The sequence below is a fragment of the Diaporthe batatas genome (genome assembly GCF_019321695.1).
Source record: "Diaporthe batatas strain CRI 302-4 chromosome Unknown Contig00007, whole genome shotgun sequence".
Lineage (NCBI taxonomy): Eukaryota > Fungi > Ascomycota > Sordariomycetes > Diaporthales > Diaporthaceae > Diaporthe > Diaporthe batatas.
This window is the reverse complement of record NW_025408554.1, coordinates 1,743,122-1,764,760: the sequence shown is the minus strand read 5'-3', so window position 1 is coordinate 1,764,760 and position 21,639 is coordinate 1,743,122. Positions and strand designations below refer to the sequence as shown.

The window sequence follows — 21,639 nt, the reverse complement described above, 5'->3', positions numbered from 1 at the left end:
GTGGTCCAGCCGCACCCAGCCCCTTATGTAATTAGGCACAACTTCTAGGTGCCGTCGTACCACGGCAAGCAGTCAAGACTTCAAGACTACAGCAAACCACCCTCGACGATATGCAAACCGGCCCAGCATGCCTAAGTAGGTAGACGGGTCTGTCTATCCTGCCCAGCTCACACCGCCACCGAGCTGCCCTTCACAGGTGCTGTCGTGTCTCAACTTTGTGCCTGACTAAGTCAACGGAGCATCTTGTATCAGGCCACCCTCTGCCATCGTTGAAGATGTTGCAGGGGCGGTGCTGTGATATTTGACTCGGAAGACGGCCAGGTTGGGCTCCCACGGATAAGCTCACCAGGTTCGCTCTGGGGCCATACCATCACGGGCCACTTGTTTGTGTTTGTGCCATCCGCAAGGCCCAAAAACTCCAAGTGGAGTGCATCATCACCAGGTCATCATGGACTACTTGCTTGCCTTTTCCTTCTTCACTCGTTACAACCATGTCTTGGACACAATTTTGCCTGGGCAGCAGAAATCGCGACTTCTGTTCTTTCACTAGTGGAGACCCCGCCAACTGTGTGGTGGTACCTTTATTTTCCGCATTCAGGTTCTCTGTTTCCTGAGCCAGGCTTCCCATTGTCCCCAAGTGCCCCCTCCCCAAGCACACCTTCGTCGCCCCAGGAAGCTCAGATGGCTCTCCTGAATACTTTCAGCCCCCCACCGGAATTGTCGTGTCCTGTTCCTTTGTTCTGTGCGAAACCGGCCACCGGGCGGGCCACATCCTCCCACAGGTTTCAAGCTTCAAGGGGACAAAGCCAAGGAGGTGCCCACCAAACCGTCGATCCACCATCATAAAAGGCATCCGACAGCTTTGCTTGCCGCCCTCTGAGGACGGGACATGTCGTAGCCTAACGACACTCGGCACTCCCTCACGTTGACACACCCACTGCCGCCAACCTGGAAGCTGAGTAGATAGGGCACAGAACGGGAGACGCGACAAGAAACGTCGCCGGCTCTCAAGAACAAGACATCATGTCCGGCACTCAGGTCATCACACGCACTCGTGTGAACGCCGCTCCAGGCGCACCAGCACCTGGTGGTGTTCCCAACGGTGCTCCCCCTGTGCCCGCCAACCCGGACCCCGAGGACCCAGTGGACTACACCAACAGACCCAATGCCCCTCCAACGACTGCTGAAGCCGTCCCCAGTGCACAATGGGCCAGATGGCGACTGTACAAACAGCGGCCCGACATTCAAGACAAATTCCCAAGGTCTTTCCCGGACGTAAGCAGGCACCTGCATGGCAGGCTTACGGCGCAGATTAGAGACGCTGCCCGCCAGAACCCTGCCCCGCCTAGATTTACGGAGCGTTCCATAGACGAGTTGAAGGGTTCTGGGAACGACAAATACCAGCCGACACAACTGGGGTTTGCCCCTTTGACTCAATTTTACGACGAGGCCGACCGCCAAAACTCCAGACTTTCCCCCCGGCAGCGTCTCGATAGTGGTGAGGATGGGGACAGGATTCCTTCCCTATGGTTTGAAAGAATGTCGCAGGACCTATTTGCGCGCGTGTGGGATTTTTGTTCCGAAACCTTCGGCGCGGACAATATCGAAGAGGATGACCTCATCAGGAAATTGAACTCACGAGACTGGACAGCCGATTGGTTAGACAAGTTACCTCGCGAGTTTATAGTCCTTGCATCACAGGTCGCAAGAGGCGACATGACAATTGTGAAGGACCCTAAGCCGGAAGACCCGAACAACTGGGAGTTCATGTTTCTGGACAAGATGTCTCGGGTCAAGCTCGTGGTCGGCGTGATCGCCAAGCTGCTTGAAAACAATGTGTTCAACTCTCTTCTGGTCGGAGCCACCGAAGCACAGAAGGCTGCCCTGGATGCGGATGATAAAGCAAGAGCCTTTCTGGACAACTGTACGTGACCTCACCTCGTGACTGCTGCCTGTTGTTGACTAACACTCCGGGTTGAAGCATACCAGAGGAACCGGACTCGCGCGGAGACTGTGAGGAACTACATTCAATCGAATCGGGCACCTCTGGGCATAGGCCTTACGGATCTCTTCACCGACTACTTCTGGAACGAGGTTGAAGGTATCACGATGGGAATCCTAGATATCCTGCTTCCCCTGATAAACCTTCTTGGCCGTGACATGCCAGACTCCCCTTGGCCGCCGTTGAGACAAGTCCACCAGCGGCTCCACGATATCGTCGCGGAGGCCGCCTATTTTACCAACGGCACGCGGGCTTCCAGATCGGTCTTTTGGATCCAATTCCCCCTGCCAGGCGAGATGAATGACATTTCACATGAGCATGCTATTGACGACATCTGGAAGCGGTCCAAGAGAAAGGCTCTCGAGTACGATAACGCCGAATCAGTGAAGTGGGAGACAACGAGGGACGCGGAACTCGCTGAGCAATACCCAGGCCAGCCTATAACACAGGAACACCTGACAGAATATGAGACACGGAATCCTCGCCCCTTTGTTCGCCGCGCTGCCAAGGTCCAAATCGCCATGTGGCCCTTCGTCAAACGCTACACTCCCATGCGCGAGAGGGACGCGGGCGATGGTGCTTACAACTCGGGCGAAGCCATCACGCAGATCATCAAAGCACAGACCGTCTATTACTACGGCGACGACTCAGATGCCGTTGACCTAAAAGAGCGTGTGACACTGAGCGATCATGTCAAGAGCGGTCGCTGGATTAAGTTGTTTACGACCAGGGCAATCCTTTTCTTCGTCTTGGTCTTCGTCGTATTGTTCCTCCTTTTGAGGCCACTGCCATTTTCACAAGATCCAGGGCCCATTGGCGACCCCATCGCATCTCCGCCCGACCAAAAGTTGCAACGGAGCAAGACCACTACTGTCGGGGCCGCGACAGTGAGGACTATGTCTACCACGGAAACTGTTGTGGTAGAGATCGATGATGAGGACGGGAATTATGAGTCTGGGCAGAGATCCAAGGCCCCGTCTGTTACCAGGAAAACAGAGACACTCATAGAGACAATTTCTAGAATGCTAGGCAGAGGGCAAGGCGAGGCTTCCCGTGGCGCTGATGACGGCCAAAAGGACTACGTCAGCGAGAGCAGCAGCTACAGCGAAAGCAGTAGCACCAACGAAGATGACAGCTCCACAGCTACAGGGGACGGTATCGCCGCAAGCATCTCGTCCAGAGTAGAAAGGGTCGCCGACAATGCTGCATCCGTAGCGCATAATGTCGCGTCTGGGGCGGAGGGCGCGGGCGCAAGCATAGCTTCCGCGAAGGATAAGGCCGCTACAAGTATCATGTCTGCAGCGGACAAGGCTGGCTCAAGCATTGAGTCCGTAAAAGAGAAGGTTGCCGAGAGCTTCACGTCAGGAGCTGATCGAGCTTCGGAGACTATCGCGTCTAAAATGGGCGGTCATCATGATACTGGTGGTGGCGATGAAGAGGTTGATGCGCGCAGGAAGGCGATGCACGATTCGTGGGTCTCTTTCATGGACGCAAATAATCACAAGCCTTCGCCCGAGAGAGACAGTAAAAAAACCAAGAAGAAGTCGACCAGACTAGAATTTCCCGCCGAGGAACAAGCTGCGACATCCGTCGAGACTAGCACTTCCGGTGAGAGCAAGGCGAGCAAGAAGGCCAGTGAGGGCAGTGAGGGTCGCTCCACCTACGAAAAAAGTGATGCGACATCAGTTGACAGCAGGATTGTTTCTGAAGAAATAAAAGCCGAGACGGCCACTGTTTCCAAAAACGAAGATGGAACAATCACCTCTCGGGGCGTCACGACTCAAAGAGTCGCAACACCGTCGGAGAAGAAGAAGATGCATACGACCACTGTGACGATACCCTCGGATTATGTCATCGAGGTCGTTCGTGGGCCGGCATCCTCGACCTTGGGTTCATTTACAAGGATCTATCAGACAGGTACGAGAACTCTGAGTTTGTGATCCTGAGGGGAAGATCGCGATCCCATGAGGGCCACTATGGTTCTATTATTGAGATCCCCGCCACACTGCTGTCAGAGAACCCCATGCTAACATCATTCGTCTAGTGGAGCTTGCCGGCGATTTATTGCGTTTCCTTCTGGCGGGCTTCCGAACATGGTTATCTATCTGGATAGTCCTCGTTCCCTTAGGATATTGGCTTCGACACCATGTTCGAAGATACCCATACGCGACCATAGGATCAGCGCTCCTGGTTATTGGCTTTGCGATGGGAGTGTTGCACATCGACAAAGCGACCCACTTCACTAGGTAATTGCAATGAAACATCGTAGCAACCGCCACTCCTCTCGACTTCGCCCTTCTGATAAAGTCAAAAGGTGTCCGCGCCTGCGTATCTGATGATTGGTGTGACCTGGCAAGACATCATACTCAACGGTGGCAGTGAGCAGTGGATATTCGGGACCGATGGATTTGTATGGGCAGGTCAGCCATGCTTTAACGGTTTAGCGTTACTTCAAGTATCTACACGATCTCATTCCTATTCACATCCTGGCAGTTCTATACATGGCTGTCAAGCTATCTGCGTCTCGTCACTGTCTTTGATGGATGGGCAACAATGCATCTACTTGTCCATGTGCTCAATGCGAATGCCAACGGCCCTTCTGTGAGCCTCGAGTTCCTCCACCTTAGCCAGCTGCATCACAGCCCCGCCAACGTTTCGCAGTCCTTCAGCTGTGAGGTTGGCGCTGGTGATATGCTTGATAAATGACCCAAGATTGACACCCGAGTACTGCTTGGCATATCCGTAGGTTGCTGCATCACAGAACAGTCAGCTCGTATGCTATGAAAGCCTTTTTTTTTGGTGGGGGGGCATTGTATACTTACGTAGTGAGTGGTTCACTCCAGCGGAGTAATCACCGACACTCTCGGGCGTCCACTGGCCGATGAACACACTGCCCGCATTCATGACCAGCTCGCAGACCTTCTCGGCGTCTTTGAGCTGTAGGATCAAGTGTTCTGGTGCGTACTCGTTGCTGACCTCCATCGCCTGTTCGACCGTCTTGACCTGGATGGTGACAGAGTGGGCAATGGCCCCGCGCACAATCTCAACCCGCGGCAGGGCCATGGCCTGCTTGTGTAGCTCGTCCTCGATAGCCTGCAGCCCCTCGTGGGAAAGATCCACGGCGATGAGGATGACCTGACTGTCCACGCCGTGCTCGGCCTGGCTGAGCAGGTCGCTTGCCACGAAAGCGGGGTTGGCATCCTTGTCGGCGATGACGAGAACCTCCGAAGGGCCCGCTGGCATGTCGATGCTCACGCCGGCGTTGGTGTCATTGCTGACGTACATCTTGGCGGCAGTCACAAATTGATTGCCCGGGCCGAGGATCTTGTCCACCTTGCTCACGCTCTCGGTGCCATATGCCATCGCTGCAACGGCCTGGGCGCCACCAGCGAGCACAATGCTTTCGGCACCGACCTTGTGTGCAGCATATACAATCTCAGGGGTTACGCTGCCGTCGGACCGTGGTGGCGAGGCGAGGACAATCTTCTTACAGCCGGCGACCATGGCAGGAACGCCAAGCATGAGGGCCGTAGAAGGTAGAACAGCCGTGCCACCAGGAACGTAGAGACCAACGCGCTCAATCGGCCGGGAGAATCGGCTGCAGACCACCCCGGGCATGGTCTCGACGCGGAGAGGCTTTTCTTCTTGTTGCGCAGCGTGGAACTTCTTGATGTTGTCGAAAGATGTGTCGATAGCCTTGATGGTCTCGGCGGGAAGCTGCATGAGGGATTCGGGGAAAGGAGCCTTGATGACTGTGGTAGTCAGGGAGCTGGCTTTCTCGAACCTTTGAGTATAAGACAGGAGAGCCTTGTCACCATTCTTCTTGACATCGTCGATGATAGGCACGACGATCTTCATAATTGAATCGGCAGACTTCTGTGATGGTCTGTTCAGCACTTGCTGCAGCTGACCAGGTGCAAGCGCGGACAGGTCGTGACGCTGCATAGTGATCCTGTCCGAGGATGAGACAGGACTCGATGTGGCTGGCGCGGTGACTGCTGCCGTGGTGGTCCCGTCGACAGGCTTGATGCCCTCCTTCTCAGCCCACTTGCCCTTGGCGTCACCCGTCCGCCTCTTCACCTTCCAGCTCTTGGCGTCAAGGCTCTTCTCAATATCTGACAGGCTCACACCGGCCGAGACAGCCCTCGTCAGGGCAAAGTAGATGAGATCAGCGGCCTCAAAGGCCACGTCTTGCTGGGACTTGGCGTCGCACAGTTCCTCGGCCTCTTCCATGATCTTGGCCCGCAGGAGTTTCTCGTCGTTGAAAAGACGCGCCGTATATGACCCCTCCGGTGCGGATTGCTTCCTAGACTTCAGCGTCTGCTCCAGCCGGGGTATGCCCTTGAGCTCCCCAAAACAGCCAAACTGCTCAAGGTGGCAGAAGCGGCCCTTTTGCCGAACGACAAACTTCAATGCGTCACTGTCGCAGTCCAGAGAGATCCTGACGAGCTCCTGCGTGTCTCCTGAGCTCGCTCCCTTGTACCAAAGGCCACGCTTCCTACTTTGGTAGACGCCAGTCTGGGTTCGTAAAGCCTCCCCGACGCTTTCTTCGCTGCTGTAGACCAGACCAAGAGCGATGCCGTTCTCATCCGTAACAACGGTGGGGATGAGGTTGTCTGGACGGTCCGAGCTCCAGGTGGAACACAGCACTTTTGAGACTGACAATTTGCTGCTGGTGTCCTTGGCGGTGGTCATGCCGGAGGAGGGAAGAATAGGAGTGGCCCCCAGCTGGGCAGCGACATCGATGAAGTGCTCAAGGATGGCGCCCTCAACAGGCTTGATAAAGAGGTTCTTGATCTTTGTCGACTTTGCCTTCTCCAGGAACGGGCCAATCTCACATTTGGAGTGATCAAAGTCTGAAAGGAGGAGCCCATGCTCCGTGGCCGACTCGAGAGCATCGAGACTCTTGACGGCAGGGGCCACTCGAGAGCCGTACTGGGTATACTCTGACAGGTTCTCAGGCTTCACGAATACCTTCCGTGCGCCGGCGTCGAGCAGGGACAGGACGTCGTCCTTGGACTCGAGGCGAGTCAAGTCCAGAAACGGCAGGAAATCGACATTGTGCTGGCTGAGGAAGGTGAGGGTCTCATCCACGGTCTCCGGAGTAACTTCAGCAAAAACCAAACCAAGGCAGCTGATTTCCTCCCGACTCAGACCCTCCGGCCCTGCCAGGCCGGGGAGTGCAGCAAGGCAGACCAGGAAGGGGAGGGGCAAAGTCGTCTCCATAACGTTTGTGCGGATGCCGAAACGGCGATGACGGGGTATGCGACTGGGAGAGAGAGGGGTGGGGAGCAAGAGAGAGACAGACGGGCTAAGCTGACTTGGAGATGAACTTGAAAGATCACAAAGACCAATCCAAGTCAAACTATTAACTGTTTTCTCTCTTACAAGTCACACCACTATCTTTGATATGAGTCGAAGGTAGAGTCATCTAATTGGAAAAGTTCAATTCGCTAGTATCACGTACTACGTAACGACTGGAGCTCCTGCATCGGCAGACCACGGCAGGGTTCATGTACTTGGCAGGGCCCCGTCGCGGGAACATCTTGCTCGGCACGGCCATGCCCACACATCGGGCTACCTGGTTGCCTGCCTAAGTAGATACCCAAGTACCTAGGTACCTAGGTAGCATCAAGGACCCCATTGTGAACTCCAGCACTCCTGCTGGAATAGCATGAGTGGGCCAGAAGTATCACTCGAGACCTGCAGGTGAACAAGTACCTAGGTACCTAGGCAGTAAGTGCATGTAGACTACCTGCCGCTTGTTGCCTCCCGTCAGCCTCTTTAGACACAAGGTTCACACCCTTGCTGCTTCTGCGCTAGCAGCAGCCAGCAGCGGCCAATTGTTTTGCCAGCCGCGGGCTCCAATCCCAGAGCCAGGGAGACGCGGTCCAGAGCTCTGGCCAGTCTCTTCCCCATGCGAGCTGCTCTTGGGCAAGACCTATTATTCCATCTCCATCTGACCTCCTCTCCCTGTGACAGCTTTATTGATGCTGTTAATTTATTGTTGATTGATACCTCTACACACACAGCCCCGCCAATCATACCGCGGAACACTTAGTCATCAGACCCCACGCTCTGTGGGTGACAGTTGACAGTGGTCAGGCCAGCACCAATCCTCCACTTTCCGCCTCGGCTCGGCGCTGGTGTACTGTACCGTCGCAAACCTCACTTGTCCCAGAAACCACTTGCCATCAGGTTGCCATCACACCCAACATCCTCCACGATGTCTTCCGCCACGGCGCCCCAGACAAACGGCGTGCCCTCCTCCTCACCTGGCGGCTCCGCCTCTCAGAATGTTAACAACACCCAGTCGCAATCACAACCGTCCGCCTCCCAGACACAGCCAGCGACTAATGGTGTGACCTCCAACTCGCAACCATCGCAGTCGCAATCACAGCCTCAGGCCTCAGCAGCAGCACAAGGCTCCCCAGCAGTAGCAGCGGCTGCAGCCTCCCAACCTGCGCCACCGACATCGCCCACTGCCTCCGCCCCACGACCGCGCGACCAACGCACAATCGAGCTGCTCCTCAACGCCCAAGGTGTTACAGCCTTCGAGTCTCGAATACCACTTCTCCTGCTCGACTTTGCATACCGACACACGGCCTCTGTCCTTAGTGACTCGATCTACCTGGCTGCCGATCCCTATACCACCCACGCCGGATCGAAGCCATCTGCTACGGCCGGTGGCACAGCTACAGTCCCAGGCAGTGGCGGGGATGCAATGGTCACCGCCAACGCTGTAAAACTGGCCATCGGTGCCCGGCTGGCTTACCAGTTCCGCGGCGGCGGCGGCGCGACCGGCGGCGGAGCGATCAGCAAGGATGCTCTTGCAAGCATAGCCGCAGAGAGGAATAAGGTCGCGCTGCCACGTGTGCCACCCGGAGAGTGGGGCGTGCGACTACCAAGCGAGAAGTTCGTGCTCAGCGGCGTAGGCTGGGGGCTGCGAGATGTTCTCGCGCGGAGCGCCGAAGATGACAGCGAGGACGACGACGATGACGAGGAGATGGTCGATGCGATGGAACATCAGCCGAATGACGAGGACGTCGGCGGTGATGGGGTCGAGGGCGGCACTATGGAAGACATTTTTGGTGCAGGCCAAGGCGCACAGGTTGGCGAGCAAGTCGGGGAAGAGGATGTTGATATGGCGGAGTAGGGCTCTGCACAAGACAACCTCGCACCTGGCTCTTTCTGGAACCCATCTGCAAAATTCCGTTACGGCTTCGACGGCGCGTCTAACAATGCCTCGCAATCGGGAGGCGCCCGCAATCCTGCGTCAGTTTCTCAACCTGCAACGCCAAATGCATACAATCGTGTGTCCCCAGGCGACATAATGACATTCCACGGCCATCAAATGATGGCTAATGGTGCTCTCCCGAAGTCGTCGGGCGAGGGGGAAACGTACCTCCGCGGTGGCAGTGCAGGGAGCTTCAGTCACACTTCCGAAGGCAGCGATGGCAACGCCGGCCAACATGTCTCACCCAGATCCTGGGCTCCCGGACAAGCCGGCGCCGGAGCTAACCAGTGGTCATTGCAGCAACACCCATGGGACATCCTGGGCATCCCGCGATCAGCTTTCACAACGCCGGTCTCTGGGCGACCGTCATGGACACCGGGCCAGTCGACGCGAGCCACAGCAGACCCAGCGCGGGCGCAGGGCCCAGCACAACAGCCAGCAGTAGAGGCGCACAACGCGCGAGTTGGGGTACCTGAGCCACCATATGATCCTCTTCGATTAAGATAGGATGCGATGAACAAAAGCAGATCTTGGGTCTCATGTGTAGCTCAGTTCCAAAAGCCTGATGCTGAGTCGTCTCGAACAGTCTAAGGGAGGCGGTGAGGTCAATGTCTGGCCAGCTCAGCATCTATGAGTCTGACGCACAGGTTCCAGAGAGCTCGCGGCATTGCGGGCAGCACACACGACATAACCGCAGGTAGACAGCGAGTAGTCCAGCCAGACTGGGCATTCAGTCTATTCTTGACGGCATTGAGCAGTAAGTGGGGGAGGATGGGCCCCAAGAGGTCATAAGATCGTCGTCAAGAATCGAGGCCAGGTCGCCAATGCTGAGTGATGGTGGGGACACTGGGTTTTTGCTACTAGACGTGTGTTGATCGCTTAGCATCGTCACTGACAGCACTTTGCGCGAGGACCAACGGCCGATTTTACTCGCCTCAAAGCAGGACGGGAAAGGGCCATGCAACATCGTCATAGGCGGTTCGCATGATAATCATGCAGCACCGCGGAAGAGTTCAAGCCAGCCACGCCGATCTTTCATACGGACCAAAGATCCATAAATGATAATTCCACGCTTCTAATGCGTATTTCTAATGCTCCTATTTATCCCCCATGAATTCAAGCCAAGACGCCTTGCTGTGCAATAGTGGTGAACGGCACTTCGGAACTGTGCATAGCCCCTTACAAACCAATCTCCTGAACCCGGGTTGCAGCCAACACCAACTGTAGCGCTGTTGCGATGACCCGATCCCCCGGAGAAGCCCACCGAATTAGGTATGCAACCAAATCTTACCCGTCCCCTTCAAATTATACAAATACTCCCAACCTGGGCACCGCGCCACGTCACTACACTCACTGCTCGAGCTCCTTTTCCACAGAAAGGTTCATCATGCCCGTGATCATCTCCGCGCTGAGATCCTCGACCGCGACCTTGGGCGAAGGGGCCCTGGGCGGCGCCGCCGCCTTGGGCAGCGCGAGCGTTTGCTGCTGCTTCTCCCCTTGCTGCGGCTCACCGACATCGCCCTCGTCATCCTCATCGTCAGCTTCGTCCTCCTCGAGCACAAGGCTCCCCATCACGCCGCCGTCAAACTGCTCGTCATCGTAATCGCCGCTGAACACGCTGCCCTCGGCGTCACCCTCGCCCTCGGCGTAGCCATACCCATCGTCGAAGGAGCCTCGCGAGATGTACGAGTCCGCCAGGCCGTCACCCTCGACTTCGTCGTCGTCTTCGTCATCGTCCTCCGCGTACTGGCTCTCGAGGTCGCCTGGCCTCCTACGTGCGGCGTCGTCGTTATCCGAATCGGACTCGGAAGCCGAGAACTCATCCACGTCGAGCGGCTTGTCTCGCCAGTAGGCGAAGTCGGTGTACTCTTCCCCGCCGCCCTTGACGATGGTGGACACAGGTGGGAAGTAGTGGTCCACCACGTCTGTCATGGACACGTAGGACAGCTTGAGCTTGTTGAGAGATAGGAGGTCGAGGGATACCTCGGCGTTGGAGTTGATCGTAAAGATCCTCGTCCTCGGGACGTCTACCGTGCGGTACGAGATCTGATCGGTGAGACGGTTGCCGAAGCCGGCATAGAACGGGTGGTAATCCGAGCCGTACAGGTTCTTGATATCGCGGAGTGTGGCCATCTTAAACACGTGCGGTTTCCGCAGGTAAATCTCCCTCCTTAAGGCCGCCATCGTCCTGTCCGGAGACAATATCGTCGGGCCTCGGGGCAGTCTGTATCCATCCTGCACAATGCCGCCCAAGTAGGCGCGGGTGGTATCCGCTTGTCCAACTGAGCGTGATGTGAGGTACATGATGTTATACCCGTTCGCTTCAATGTCCGAATACAGCTTCGCAACGCCGGCGTGTGTCCAGTCACGCCCTATCATGTTCAGCACGTGGCCCAAGGCGTCGGATTTCGTGATGGTTCCGTCAATGTCTGAAATCACCACCGGAGTGTCATGTTTCCACAAGTAAAGAGCTGCCGTGCAGGTCGCGCGGTTGACAGTGAAGCTCATAGAGTTCTCGCCAGGCTTCAGGTTCAAGGCATGCAACTGATCGCTAGTCAGGCGCAGGGTCTTGGCGTAATTGATGTTGGGATCGCCCATCCCACCAACACGGCCGGCCTTGCTTGATCCGGGTGATGAAGGTGGGGTCTGCAAGTCCATCCCGTGGCCCACGTCCGACTCGGTACGGCGGTGGCCGGGGAACGCTGCCGTCGCCGAATCACGGCTGCTGTCATCACTATGGTAGCCCGGGTCAGATACGGCGTCGGCATCAAAGGTCTGCGACCGAAGACCCGAAGCAGACTCCATTGTCTTGCGCATAGCTGCGTCCTTGGCCTCCTCACTGCTGTAAATCCAGAGATTGCCGTGCTCATCAATCCCGAAGAGGGCCCCAATGTCGTAGTTTCCCTCGAGTTCTTGAGATAGTACTTTCCTCGCAAGGATCTCAGCGTGTATGGCATCCTCCTCATTGTTCTTGAAGCCAGTCATATCCAACATAAGATCGCCCGTCTCCGTGACATGGGTGGGGAGATTCACAGCCTGCAGCTCCCTGGACAGATTGATTGCGCGCTCGAGAGCCTCGCTGGGCGCCAACGGTGGGGGGCTGTGAGATCTATCAGAGAAGTCCGCGAGGTCGGCTGTGTCGTTCAGGGTCGACCCCTTGCGCTTGTGGCGCGCAGACTCGCGCAGGATGTCATCGCTATGTGGTCGAAGTGAAGACCAGTCTCCTGAGGCGGGCCTAACACCCCCCAGTTCGGACGATGCCAGCATTGGTGAAAGTATTCCTGTAAAAACGTTAGCCTTGTGAGCCTGCGGACTCTCTGAGCGCGACAGAGAAGCGGCGACGAACCCTTTTCCCGTGGCACTGAGCTCGAGTAGATGGGCCCGGGAGGTGGTCTCGTGAAGCTCTGGGGTGCGAGCTTGTCAAGGTCCCCGTCGGCGTCCCTTTCCGCATCCCTCTGCGCATCCAAATCCAAGTCCAACAGTGGCGGCTCTTGCAAGGCAGGTGGCATGGTGGCGGCCCTCCCAGGCGTAGAAGGCTGCAGCGGCGGGCTCGACGCAGGGGATACCAGTGGCGACGTCTGCAGGCTCTGGGGGATGGTGTCGCTGGTCTCGAACACGAAGAAGGCCTCGCCGCCCTCGCCCAGCTTCATGGCGTGGTCCTGCTTCTTTCCATTGACCCTGAACTCGACCTTCTTCTCATACGGACGCAAGAGCGAGAACTTGCCGAAGCGGACGTGAAAAGGCGAACAGGACAGAGTGCCGTCTTCCTGCTCCACCACTATGACATCGATGGCACCGCTGAGGGTGGCTGGGTTTATGGAGTTCCATGCTGTCGAGACAGAGTCTGACAGGTTGCGCACGTACTGCATGGCTTTGTGAGTCGATGTGAGGATGGGGAGGCGTTGTTGTGGAGGCTAAGGGATGTCGTCGTGGGTGTCCCACTGGTGGTGCAGCGTGGGAATCGTCACATGCAACTTTTGGTCCTGACAGGCGGCGTGGAAAGTCGATGGGTGAGGGGGGCGTGTGTAGAAAAAGGGGGTGACCCTGAGCTGGACGGCGTTTGTTCAACTCTTTTCCAGGTGGCCTGCTCGAGCGTCGGGGGGGTAGATACGGGTCGTTCGGGCGCGGTGAGCCTCGGAAGGCGTCGAGGCGAGTGGGAACGTATAGGAGTCTAGCGATGGGACAAGGCTGCTTTGGGAGTTGCTACGGGCCCTGGAATGTCTGCTGGTGATTCTGGCAAGCTTGTGAAAGTGGCGGCGGACGAATCAACGGGTGCGAATTTGCTCTGGCCAAAAAACCGGGGCTGAGGGCCTGTCTATGTGCGATGGAGTTGCAGTCCGAGGCAGGGAGAAGGCGACAGAGTAGCGTGCAGTGCCGAGTTACCGACAAAACCAGGACAGGCGAGGCTCAGGAACGGGAACTAATTGCTCAGTGCTGCCGAGAAAAACAGCGGAAGAGGAGGAAGGGGAGAAGAGGGAAGAGGAGAGAACATCTGGGTGTTCGAGCTGCGCGGTGCGTAGAGGAGGTCTTCTTCTTCTTATTGCTGGCTGTCTGACATGACACAAACAACGAGGGGAGAGGCCAGGCTCGAAAGGGTGCGATCAACGATGGGAAGCAAGGCTAGCTGCGGGACTGAGAGACACAAGAAAATGGTCAAGTCATTGTTGTGTCACGAGGCTTCAAACCTCTTCGCATGGGGCCGGGGATAATAAAGCCGTCCAGCGCCCAACAAATAGTCGACCATGCCCCAGCCCCAGGGACGAACAAGGAGGTTGCCGTTACGTGACCTGCCTGAGTACTTACCACAGTACGGGGTACCTAGTGTGCCCAGGGCCCAGGCAGGCCAAGTAGCCGAGGTGAGATGCCCCGTCCGCTGGCCGTCTGTCTGCCCAGGCGGCGTCCCAGGCGTCCCTACGTCTCACCACCTTAGCTACACTAGGTAATGGATGCCCACCAAAAGACCACCTGACTTTGCCCCTGATTCGCACTCGTTTTGTCCTTGGGCCTGGCTGACAGGCTGACCGCGCTGACACCTGGGCAGGCAGGCCAGGGCCGTTGGGGATTTGCCTACCTTACCTAGGTAAGTTCCTACCTAAGTACCTAGGTAGCTACTTAAGTAAGTATCGTCTGGTCAGGTCGGCCCTCGCCTTGCTCCCCCACCCCCAGGTCTCCCCATGAGAGAGGCCGAGGGGGTGACCGTCCGGATGAGACGGCCGGAAACGGAGCCGAACGCGGTCCTGTTGCGAGCGGTCAATGACATCATGCAATGGACTGATTGATGTCTTTATCGTGGAGTACCCATCTCGGTGCTTGCTTTGCATGTCACTCGTTCACTCGAGAGAACAGCAGCAACACCCATGGCGGCATCTCGACGATCTTCCACAATCTGCAGTGGTACACCATATGGCCCACTCACAGCTTTGGGCACGGGACAGCCTCTTATGGGGTAGCCTCTTAAAAGGAGAAAAGCCTCCTATGGGAAAGCCTCCTTGGGTTATTATCCTAAAGCAAAATGTTCTGTACAAGTCCTTACTGTGGGGAAATGGTCATTGTAGGGTGGGGACCCAGGCCTTTTGGCCTTTCGCGGCGAGGGCGAATCCGGCCCAGCCCCGCTGCCCATTTCCCTCCCACTCGGCCTTGTTGGGCAGGCCCTCCATCCCAGAAGCTGACGGTGAGGACGAAACACGTCCCAACATTCTTCCAAGTTCAACCGGTAACCTGCCATTAACTGCTATTAACTGCCCACGCGTTCTTTGATCTGCTGATGTGGTCCCCGCCGCGGTTCACTGCCGACAACCACTAGACATGGGCGTGCGATGGTCCAAAGACATGTTGCCCTGTCAGTGCCCTCTGGGCATCATGACTGTATATGTACCAGCGATGATGTTCTCTCATGTTTGGAGTGCCATGCCTCGATTCCCGCGAGTCAGACAACAGCTTGTGCTCTCATGTTTCCCCTGCCAGGGTAAATGTTCATGGAGCCATACGCGAACATCTGTACGTGCCTGTTGGTCTAGGCTGAGAAACCAAGGTCTCGTCTCGTCCATGCGTGACAAGGCCTCGCGCTGCCCATATTGTTGCAGAGGCCGCGTCGACACTCAGACGTTCATCCGATATATACCCTCGCCCACCCTGGACAACAGAGTCGTCCCTGAAACAGCCTTCCCTATGCCAGCTATAGGGTACGGTGCGCCGAAATGCCCCCAACAGACCTACTGCTGAGGCGTCAGGCCGAAGGATTGGTGGACGAGGCTGAGGCCCAGACCCCGTGATGTTCTCAAGGCGGCCGCGCCCAGGCGCCCTTGGTCCCTAAAGGAAACATAGTTGAATCCAGTCGTATCCCCAGCGAGCAAGCCCTGGTCTGCTGTTGTCAAGTCGCACATCTGTGAGGGCTGGACTGTGCCTCTCAACCGGAAACCTGGAGAATCCCAGAGTCAATGGCCGAGAAGATCGCTGTACGCATGCGCATGTGGTCGACAACCCCGCAGGACCACGGACGAAGAGCGGCATTGGGGCTCGACCACTCGCACCTGATGAACTCCAAAGTGAGACGATGGAACCTGCGGACCTGGTGTGCGAACCACCGTTGCGACTAGGACCGCACTAGCACGCGTGCAAGATAAGCTTCCTCTTGGTCCGCCTGTCCGCCTGTCCGCCTGTCCGCCCGTGTTCTTGGTTGTACTCTCGTCGCGACGCGCCGGTTGCCACCGAGGGGACCTCCGGGGGGCCGGACTACGCTTTCTTGTGCAACTGCACGTTGGCATATCATGCATATCAGGCATAATGCGGCAGTCTGCCAGCCTGCCAGCTCAAGCGCACTACTGCAACTGTCATCGCATTGTGCCGCTGCGCAGGGCATGATTGGGGCCCAGTCTCCCGTTTGCAGTGTCGATCGGTTTTGTGAGAGTAATCGCAGGGCGGAAATGCAAGCACTGGACATATGTATGTGCACCTAGGTAGGTTAGCATCCTGCAGGTCTGCTACCCACCCACTGCCCACCTGGGGACCTGTAGGTAGTGGGTAGGCAGGGAACTACACGTGTAGGTAATGTGCCAGGAACACAGGGCTACTACACTAGCTTGACTAGCACTCGGGTGCAGAGGTGGGCGTACCTGGTGCTGCCTCCGGGCCCAAGTGCCGAGGTGAGGCTCTCGCTTTGTTCAAGGTTATATTGAACCCGCTGCAATTTGGCGGTTGGAAGATTCGCTCAGGGCTTAGCGTCAACATCTAGCCTGCCTAGGTAGGTCTTGGGCCCCAGGGCGGGAAAACGCTGGTCAGGGCTGTCAGGGCTGCTGCTGCTTGCTGCGGATGTACCTAGGTACCCGGGGGCCGGCGAATGAGGAACCCCTGAGCCCTCAGATCGTGGAGACGAGCTTGGCTGCTTGAGGCTTGAGCCAGGCGTCCAGGCAGGCCAGGGCATGTGCCGCCTGGCCGCCCTGTCCTTCTCTTGCCGACTTCTCCATACTGCTTGCTACCCGAGAGAGTCACAAGGCCGTCACCATCGCATCAGAGAAAATCCCTTCTCTCTGTCCTGTCGCGCCGAGACGGAGACCTTGTCGTTCACAGCAAACAGCTCTCGATCCTCGTGCATGTGCCAGCTTTCCTTGTTGGCCTCCCGTGGCTTGACTCGGCCGACCTGGACCTTGTGTGTGCACTACCCCGTCCGGGCATTAAACAACGTTTTGATACCACATCACATCGCATTTTTACTTTTTCCAGTCCCCCCCCCCCCAATTCGACCGATTCTATGTTTCCCTCCTCCTCCTCCTCCGCCTCCGCCTCACCACCATCCCATCCCGATCCCGATCCGCTCCACCCTCCCTCCTCTCCTCGGCCGGCACTACTCCCACTCCGATATGTTATGGATCTCTTGGACGTCGATTCTGCCGCTACTCACCCTCATTTGTCTGCTCATCGCCTGGCTTATCGAGCGTAAGAGCGCCTTCGTGCATGTCACCGTCGCCACCTGCTGCATCCTCATCTACGTCGCCGCCTACATCGATCAGAACGACATCTCCGTCGACAACATCTACATGAAAGCTGCCTCTCACATCGACTTTGACCACCTGGACCGTCTTTGCGAGGAGAATGCCACCATGGTGCTCTTCAGCGTCGCAGCTTTATGGTACGAGCCCGCCCGGCCCCGGTGCTTGCCCTGGCTCTTCTGTACGGGCATGCGACCTGGCTCGGATGCCTGGGAAGGCTGTTGCTGACAATGATTCCCCACAGGCTGCTTCGAAGGGCCTCACAGACGCTGTGGAAGCCAGTTCCCGAACTCATAAACATCCTCGGCGTCGATGTTCCCGACGCCCCCGATGTCGTCCTCTCCGGCATTGGCCTCGACAAGGCGACTGTGAGCTGGGCGAGACCACACCCTAGCAAGCCGGTGCACAAGTTCCTCATACAAGTTAACGGCGTAGTCGGTAAGCAAACTCATCACAGGAAACGGGTGTCATGTTGAAGGCCCAACCAATATCCATGTCCAAACTCTGACACATGTGTCACTGGAAAAGTGGGCGAGTCTCCAGCCAACCAAGAAACCGCCATCACCGTGACCGGCCTAAAGCCAAACCACTTCTACAATGTACGCGTCATCGCCGTCGGGTCCAACAGCTTTCAAGCCGGCAGCCAGGTCGTCCGCCTACAGACCTTTGATCCCAGCGGCCGGCCGCGCTTGGGCAACTCCCGCCTGCCCCCGAACTTTGAGCCCGAGGAGCCTCCCTCCACGACGCAGGGCGAAAACGCCGACGAGAATGGTGCGCCTCGGAGTCCCTTGCCGGCTATTGAATCCGCGACAATCCCAGACGGTGGCCCGGCTTTGGCAAGAGAGCAAAGTACAGCCGGGTCTGTGCCTAGGAGGAATACCATTGGTAGGAGAGCATCTCCCTCGGTTAGCAGCATAGAGCAGAAACCGATGCGCAAGGACAGTACCTCCGAAGCCGAAGTCAGGGAGCTTGGAGAACGGTTCAGCAGCATCAAGGCGGAGATTGAGGACACCATTGCGGTCATCACGAGGGAGGAAGAAGACAGCAAGAAACTGTTGGATGAGCTGGAACAGGAGAAACAACAGAAAAAGGCGGAGCAGAAAAAGAAGGAGGAACAGACGGAGAAACTGAAGAAGGAGATGGGCATGACCGAGCGGGCGATGCGTTCGACCGTGCAGCGGCGGACGCAACTAGAGAAGGAGCTCAAGTCGAAACAAGCCGAGCGCTCTCGATACTACGACAACATCGCGAAGATGGAGAGGCAGATCCAAGAGTGGCGCAAGGAGAAGGAAAGTTTCGAAGAGCAGAAGAAAGCAGTCGAGGAGGACGCAAAGTCGAAAATGGCAGAAGTTCGCCAGTGCAACGAAAAGTTGCAGGCGGAATGCTCGCAGCTAGAAGCGGACTTGAAGTTCAAGAGGGACCAGGTGAAACTCCTGGAGGACGATCGGAAGAAGCTGCCAGGTGGCGAGGACGACGAGGAGTGGAGGCAAAACAACCTCGAGAAGAGACGCGAGTGGCAGCGGAGGGAGCGCGAGTGGAACATGAAACTGTATCAAGAGACCAAGCGGGCCAAGGAGCTCGACGAGAGTCTCAACTCGATCCACGCCCAGATTCAACAGATTCCGCCAGCCGCCTTCGCCCTCTACAACCAGGCAAATACCTCGGGCGCCGAGTTCGATGCTCCCTCGCAGTCCCAAGCGAAGCGCCGGAGCCATCATGGCAGCTCGCTCTCGAATGCTGTCATGTCGCCTGCGCCTCCCTTCGCTACGCTGGAATCGCTCCCGCAGCCATTGGGGTACAGCGGCACCCGACCTCCGCCAGGCTTTGCAGCTGCGCCATTCATAGATTTGTCTTCCTTGGACGTGGACGGCATGGATGGCGATGAACTTAGGGCGTTGACGGCTGGAGCACCCCTCAGCCCCTCGGCAGCGGCTCTACTGCCCAGCAACATCTTCACGGATGATGAGCATTCTGGGGATGAGGAGGCACCTGGCAGCCCCGTCTCCCATCGCGACCCTGCCAGTCCCTTCGCACCTGTGCAGACGGCATCCCCTGAGCGGGACCCTCAGTCACCCCAATCAGCTCGATCTGGCAGCATCTTCTCCAGCGCTCATGGGTCACAGCAGAATCTACCGTTCCCGGCGTTCCCAAATGACGAAAGCGAAAGGCGTTCGATCAGCTCGGGAAACTTCGCGTCCCCCGCCCCGGCGCCCGGACAACCCGCCACTCAACGGCTGGCTTCTCTGTTCTCGTTCCAGCGAGGGAAACCCCCGCGAGCAATGGACGAGCCACCTCAATTGGGTAGTCTCAAGCATGGGCAAAGCCAGTCATTCCCCCGCCAGACAGACGAACTGGATGGAGTGCCGAACAGGCGCCGGATCAGCCTCTCAAATTGGAACGTTTTTAATCGCAACTCAGTCGGGCCAGATACCATGGACACTTACGCACCTCCTCCGGGGACGAGAGGCTTCTCAGCTAGGAGCCTGCTGCCCTTTGGTGCTCGAGCTATGACTGGCGTCTTTGATCGCGACCAGAGCAGCCCACGGCCTGCCTCGATATCTTCGTCCGAAATGCCTCGGCCGTCAACCGACAGCGGATCTCACCTCTGGGCGCCGCCGCCGGAGCAGCAAGGTTTCCCTCGATCAAGACTCGTCTGGTCACCTGAGAACAACACATGGTCCAGAAACCCCTCCCGGCGTCCCTCGATCGGCGGTTCACCTTCAGCTCTTCAGACGACCCTCGCGTCCGCGGACGATGAGATTCTTGACGAGCATGAACTACTGAACCCGCAGGTCTCGCCGTCACAGGTTGGGGTGATCGGTAGCAGGCCTACGAAGAAGTCTCTTAAAGCCCTGAACCCTACTGTGCCGTCCTTCTCTCCGAATTTCATGGGCAGTATCTTCAGCAGCAAGGACAAGGCCAAGAACAGAGAGAGGACCAAGGAGGCCAGGGACCATGCTAGGGGGGCTTTTGAGGATCCACCAGCCTCATCTGGGAACGACTCCGTTGCTGAACGGTCCGACTCCCGACTGTCAATGTCTGTCCGCAGCCGTGCATCTATCAGCGAATCTCATGATTCTCTATCTCTCGACCAGTCCTTTTCGAATACCCCTTCGGAGCCACCAATGAGCCTCAAGGAGCTCTCAGCCAGCGCCGGGCCGGACAATGTGGTTAGAAAGCTGTTTCGTAAGGGATCGGCGATCTCATCCAGGCTCGGCGGCTCCAGGAAGGCGACCGGGCCAGGTTCAGCTGCAGGCTCGGACAGGGAGCACCGCCCAAGCTTTGGCGGCAGTGATGTCGCTGAGAACAGCTGGACCGGCAAGGAAGGCGGCGCCGGGGAGGACCTCCTGGGCAAGAGCTTCGACTCGCTCAATTCCAGCCCGTCCATTGGAACCAATAAGTCGAAAGGCGGTAGGTGGTTCTCCATGGGCAAGAAAAAGGAAAAGGCGAGCCTGGATATCGAGAGGGAGAAGAGTGCTGAGGCGCCCACTGCTGAGGAGCAGCCGCCTCTGCAGCTTTCGGCCTGAGTTTGTGAGCAGACTTTCTGTACCAAGCCAAGCTCAGATTTTTCTGCATGTCTAGCGTAAAGAGACAGCATCCATTGTTGTCAGCGTCAAAAGAATAGTAAATCAAAATGGATACATTGCCAGCTCTGTAAGAAATCTGGGACGCGCTCACGATCAGGAAACATGTAGCCCGCTCACCACATGTCGTGCAATCCATGGCCAGCCCCCTGAATGTCTACAGACATGGGCACCTTAGTACCTAGGTAGGTACCGGGGCAGCCGGGCAGGCAGGCAGGCACTTAGTATGCAGGTTGTATGTAGAAGGGGCCCGAAACGGCATAGGCGGTGAACGAGTGGGAGGTGCCGAGCTTAAGCTCCGGGCGGCAGATTCGATTTCGGACTTCCAGATCAGTCGATCAAAGCTCAACATCAGACATAGAGCCCACCTATTATTACCCACTTACACCACTTTCTCACACCTCATCAGATCGCAGACTTGCCCCCGACTGGCCCGACATCAGGAAAGGTGTACTCGAGCACCACGGACACGCAGTCGAACGGCATCCTCTTGTATCAATGGCCGCGATGGCCGCCGAATCATCACCGTCGGGCGGCAGCTCGGACTCTACATCGACAGGGCGGCTACCGATGCCCTCGCGAAACCCACTGCCCCTTTCCGCATCACAAGAGGCCCAAGTACGAGAGATATTCTACGAGAGGGTACGAGGCTACTGCGGCCCGGAGATAAAAGGTAAACACGCCCGCCATTCTCGGCACCCAGCCTCACGCCCCGCCCCCCCCCCCCCATTCCCATCGAGACAGACCGGCCAAAGCAAGGAAGGGGCCGCTGGCTAACCCCGACCGCCTCCGCGGGCAAAAAACAACAGCATTCGCAGCCTGCGCGCTAGG

At 57.2% G+C, this 21,639-nt stretch overlaps 6 protein-coding genes across 6 annotated transcripts; 4 read left to right on the top strand and 2 right to left on the bottom strand.

The window, feature by feature from the left end:
- The first annotated feature begins 37 nt into the window (after positions 1-37).
- On the top strand, positions 38-4,433 carry KVR01_006656 (uncharacterized protein). The gene is made up of 3 exons (XM_044788186.1): positions 38-1,924; positions 1,982-3,919; positions 4,047-4,433. Exons 1-3 carry the CDS (start codon positions 1,024-1,026, stop codon positions 4,250-4,252), a joined length of 3,045 nt encoding a protein of 1,014 aa, XP_044644087.1. The 5' UTR covers positions 38-1,023; the 3' UTR covers positions 4,253-4,433.
- On the bottom strand, positions 4,413-7,417 carry KVR01_007073 (trifunctional histidinol dehydrogenase/phosphoribosyl-AMP cyclohydrolase/phosphoribosyl-ATP diphosphatase). Its single transcript, XM_044791476.1, has 2 exons — positions 4,825-7,417; positions 4,413-4,752 (listed from the first exon to the last, which is right to left on the bottom strand). Exons 1-2 carry the CDS (start codon positions 7,226-7,228, stop codon positions 4,562-4,564), a joined length of 2,595 nt encoding a protein of 864 aa, XP_044644504.1. The 5' UTR covers positions 7,229-7,417; the 3' UTR covers positions 4,413-4,561.
- A 515-nt stretch (positions 7,418-7,932) lies between these two features.
- On the bottom strand, positions 7,933-14,128 carry KVR01_006692 (phosphatidate phosphatase PAH1). Its single transcript, XM_044793801.1, has 2 exons — positions 12,586-14,128; positions 7,933-12,520 (listed from the first exon to the last, which is right to left on the bottom strand). Exons 1-2 carry the CDS (start codon positions 13,106-13,108, stop codon positions 10,590-10,592), a joined length of 2,454 nt encoding a protein of 817 aa, XP_044644123.1. The 5' UTR covers positions 13,109-14,128; the 3' UTR covers positions 7,933-10,589.
- KVR01_006763 (chromatin modification protein) lies at positions 8,229-9,158 on the top strand (the record flags this gene model as incomplete). Its single annotated transcript, XM_044782425.1, has 1 exon — positions 8,229-9,158. One exon carries the CDS (start codon positions 8,229-8,231, stop codon positions 9,156-9,158), a length of 930 nt encoding a protein of 309 aa, XP_044644194.1.
- KVR01_006903 (uncharacterized protein) lies at positions 9,360-9,746 on the top strand (the record flags this gene model as incomplete). The annotated part of the gene is made up of 1 exon (XM_044781256.1): positions 9,360-9,746. One exon carries the CDS (start codon positions 9,360-9,362, stop codon positions 9,744-9,746), a length of 387 nt encoding a protein of 128 aa, XP_044644334.1.
- Positions 14,129-17,095: 2,967 nt separating the features above from the next.
- Positions 17,096-19,123, top strand: KVR01_007030 (uncharacterized protein; the record flags this gene model as incomplete). The annotated part of the gene is made up of 5 exons (XM_044783577.1): positions 17,096-17,364; positions 17,469-17,662; positions 17,753-18,083; positions 18,168-18,943; positions 19,116-19,123. The coding sequence occupies 5 exons, from the start codon at positions 17,096-17,098 to the stop codon at positions 19,121-19,123; spliced, it is 1,578 nt and encodes a 525-aa protein (XP_044644461.1).
- Between the last annotated feature and the right edge of the window lie 2,516 nt (positions 19,124-21,639).

Bases quoted from the DNA above. Each gene is read 5' to 3' on its own strand.
- KVR01_006656 (XM_044788186.1), top strand. From the start codon at position 1,024: ATGTCCGGCACTCAGGTCATCACACGCACTCGTGTGAACGCCGCTCCA. The intron at 1,925-1,981 runs GTACGTGACCTC...TCCGGGTTGAAG, and splicing joins AAGAGCCTTTCTGGACAACT to CATACCAGAGGAACCGGACT. The intron at 3,920-4,046 runs GTACGAGAACTC...TCATTCGTCTAG, and splicing joins TACAAGGATCTATCAGACAG to TGGAGCTTGCCGGCGATTTA.
- KVR01_007073 (XM_044791476.1), bottom strand. From the start codon at position 7,228: ATGGAGACGACTTTGCCCCTCCCCTTCCTGGTCTGCCTTGCTGCACTC. The intron at 4,753-4,824 runs GTAAGTATACAA...TCTGTGATGCAG, and splicing joins TGGAGTGAACCACTCACTAC to CAACCTACGGATATGCCAAG.
- KVR01_006692 (XM_044793801.1), bottom strand. From the start codon at position 13,108: ATGCAGTACGTGCGCAACCTGTCAGACTCTGTCTCGACAGCATGGAAC. The intron at 12,521-12,585 runs GTTCGTCGCCGC...ACGTTTTTACAG, and splicing joins CTCAGTGCCACGGGAAAAGG to GAATACTTTCACCAATGCTG.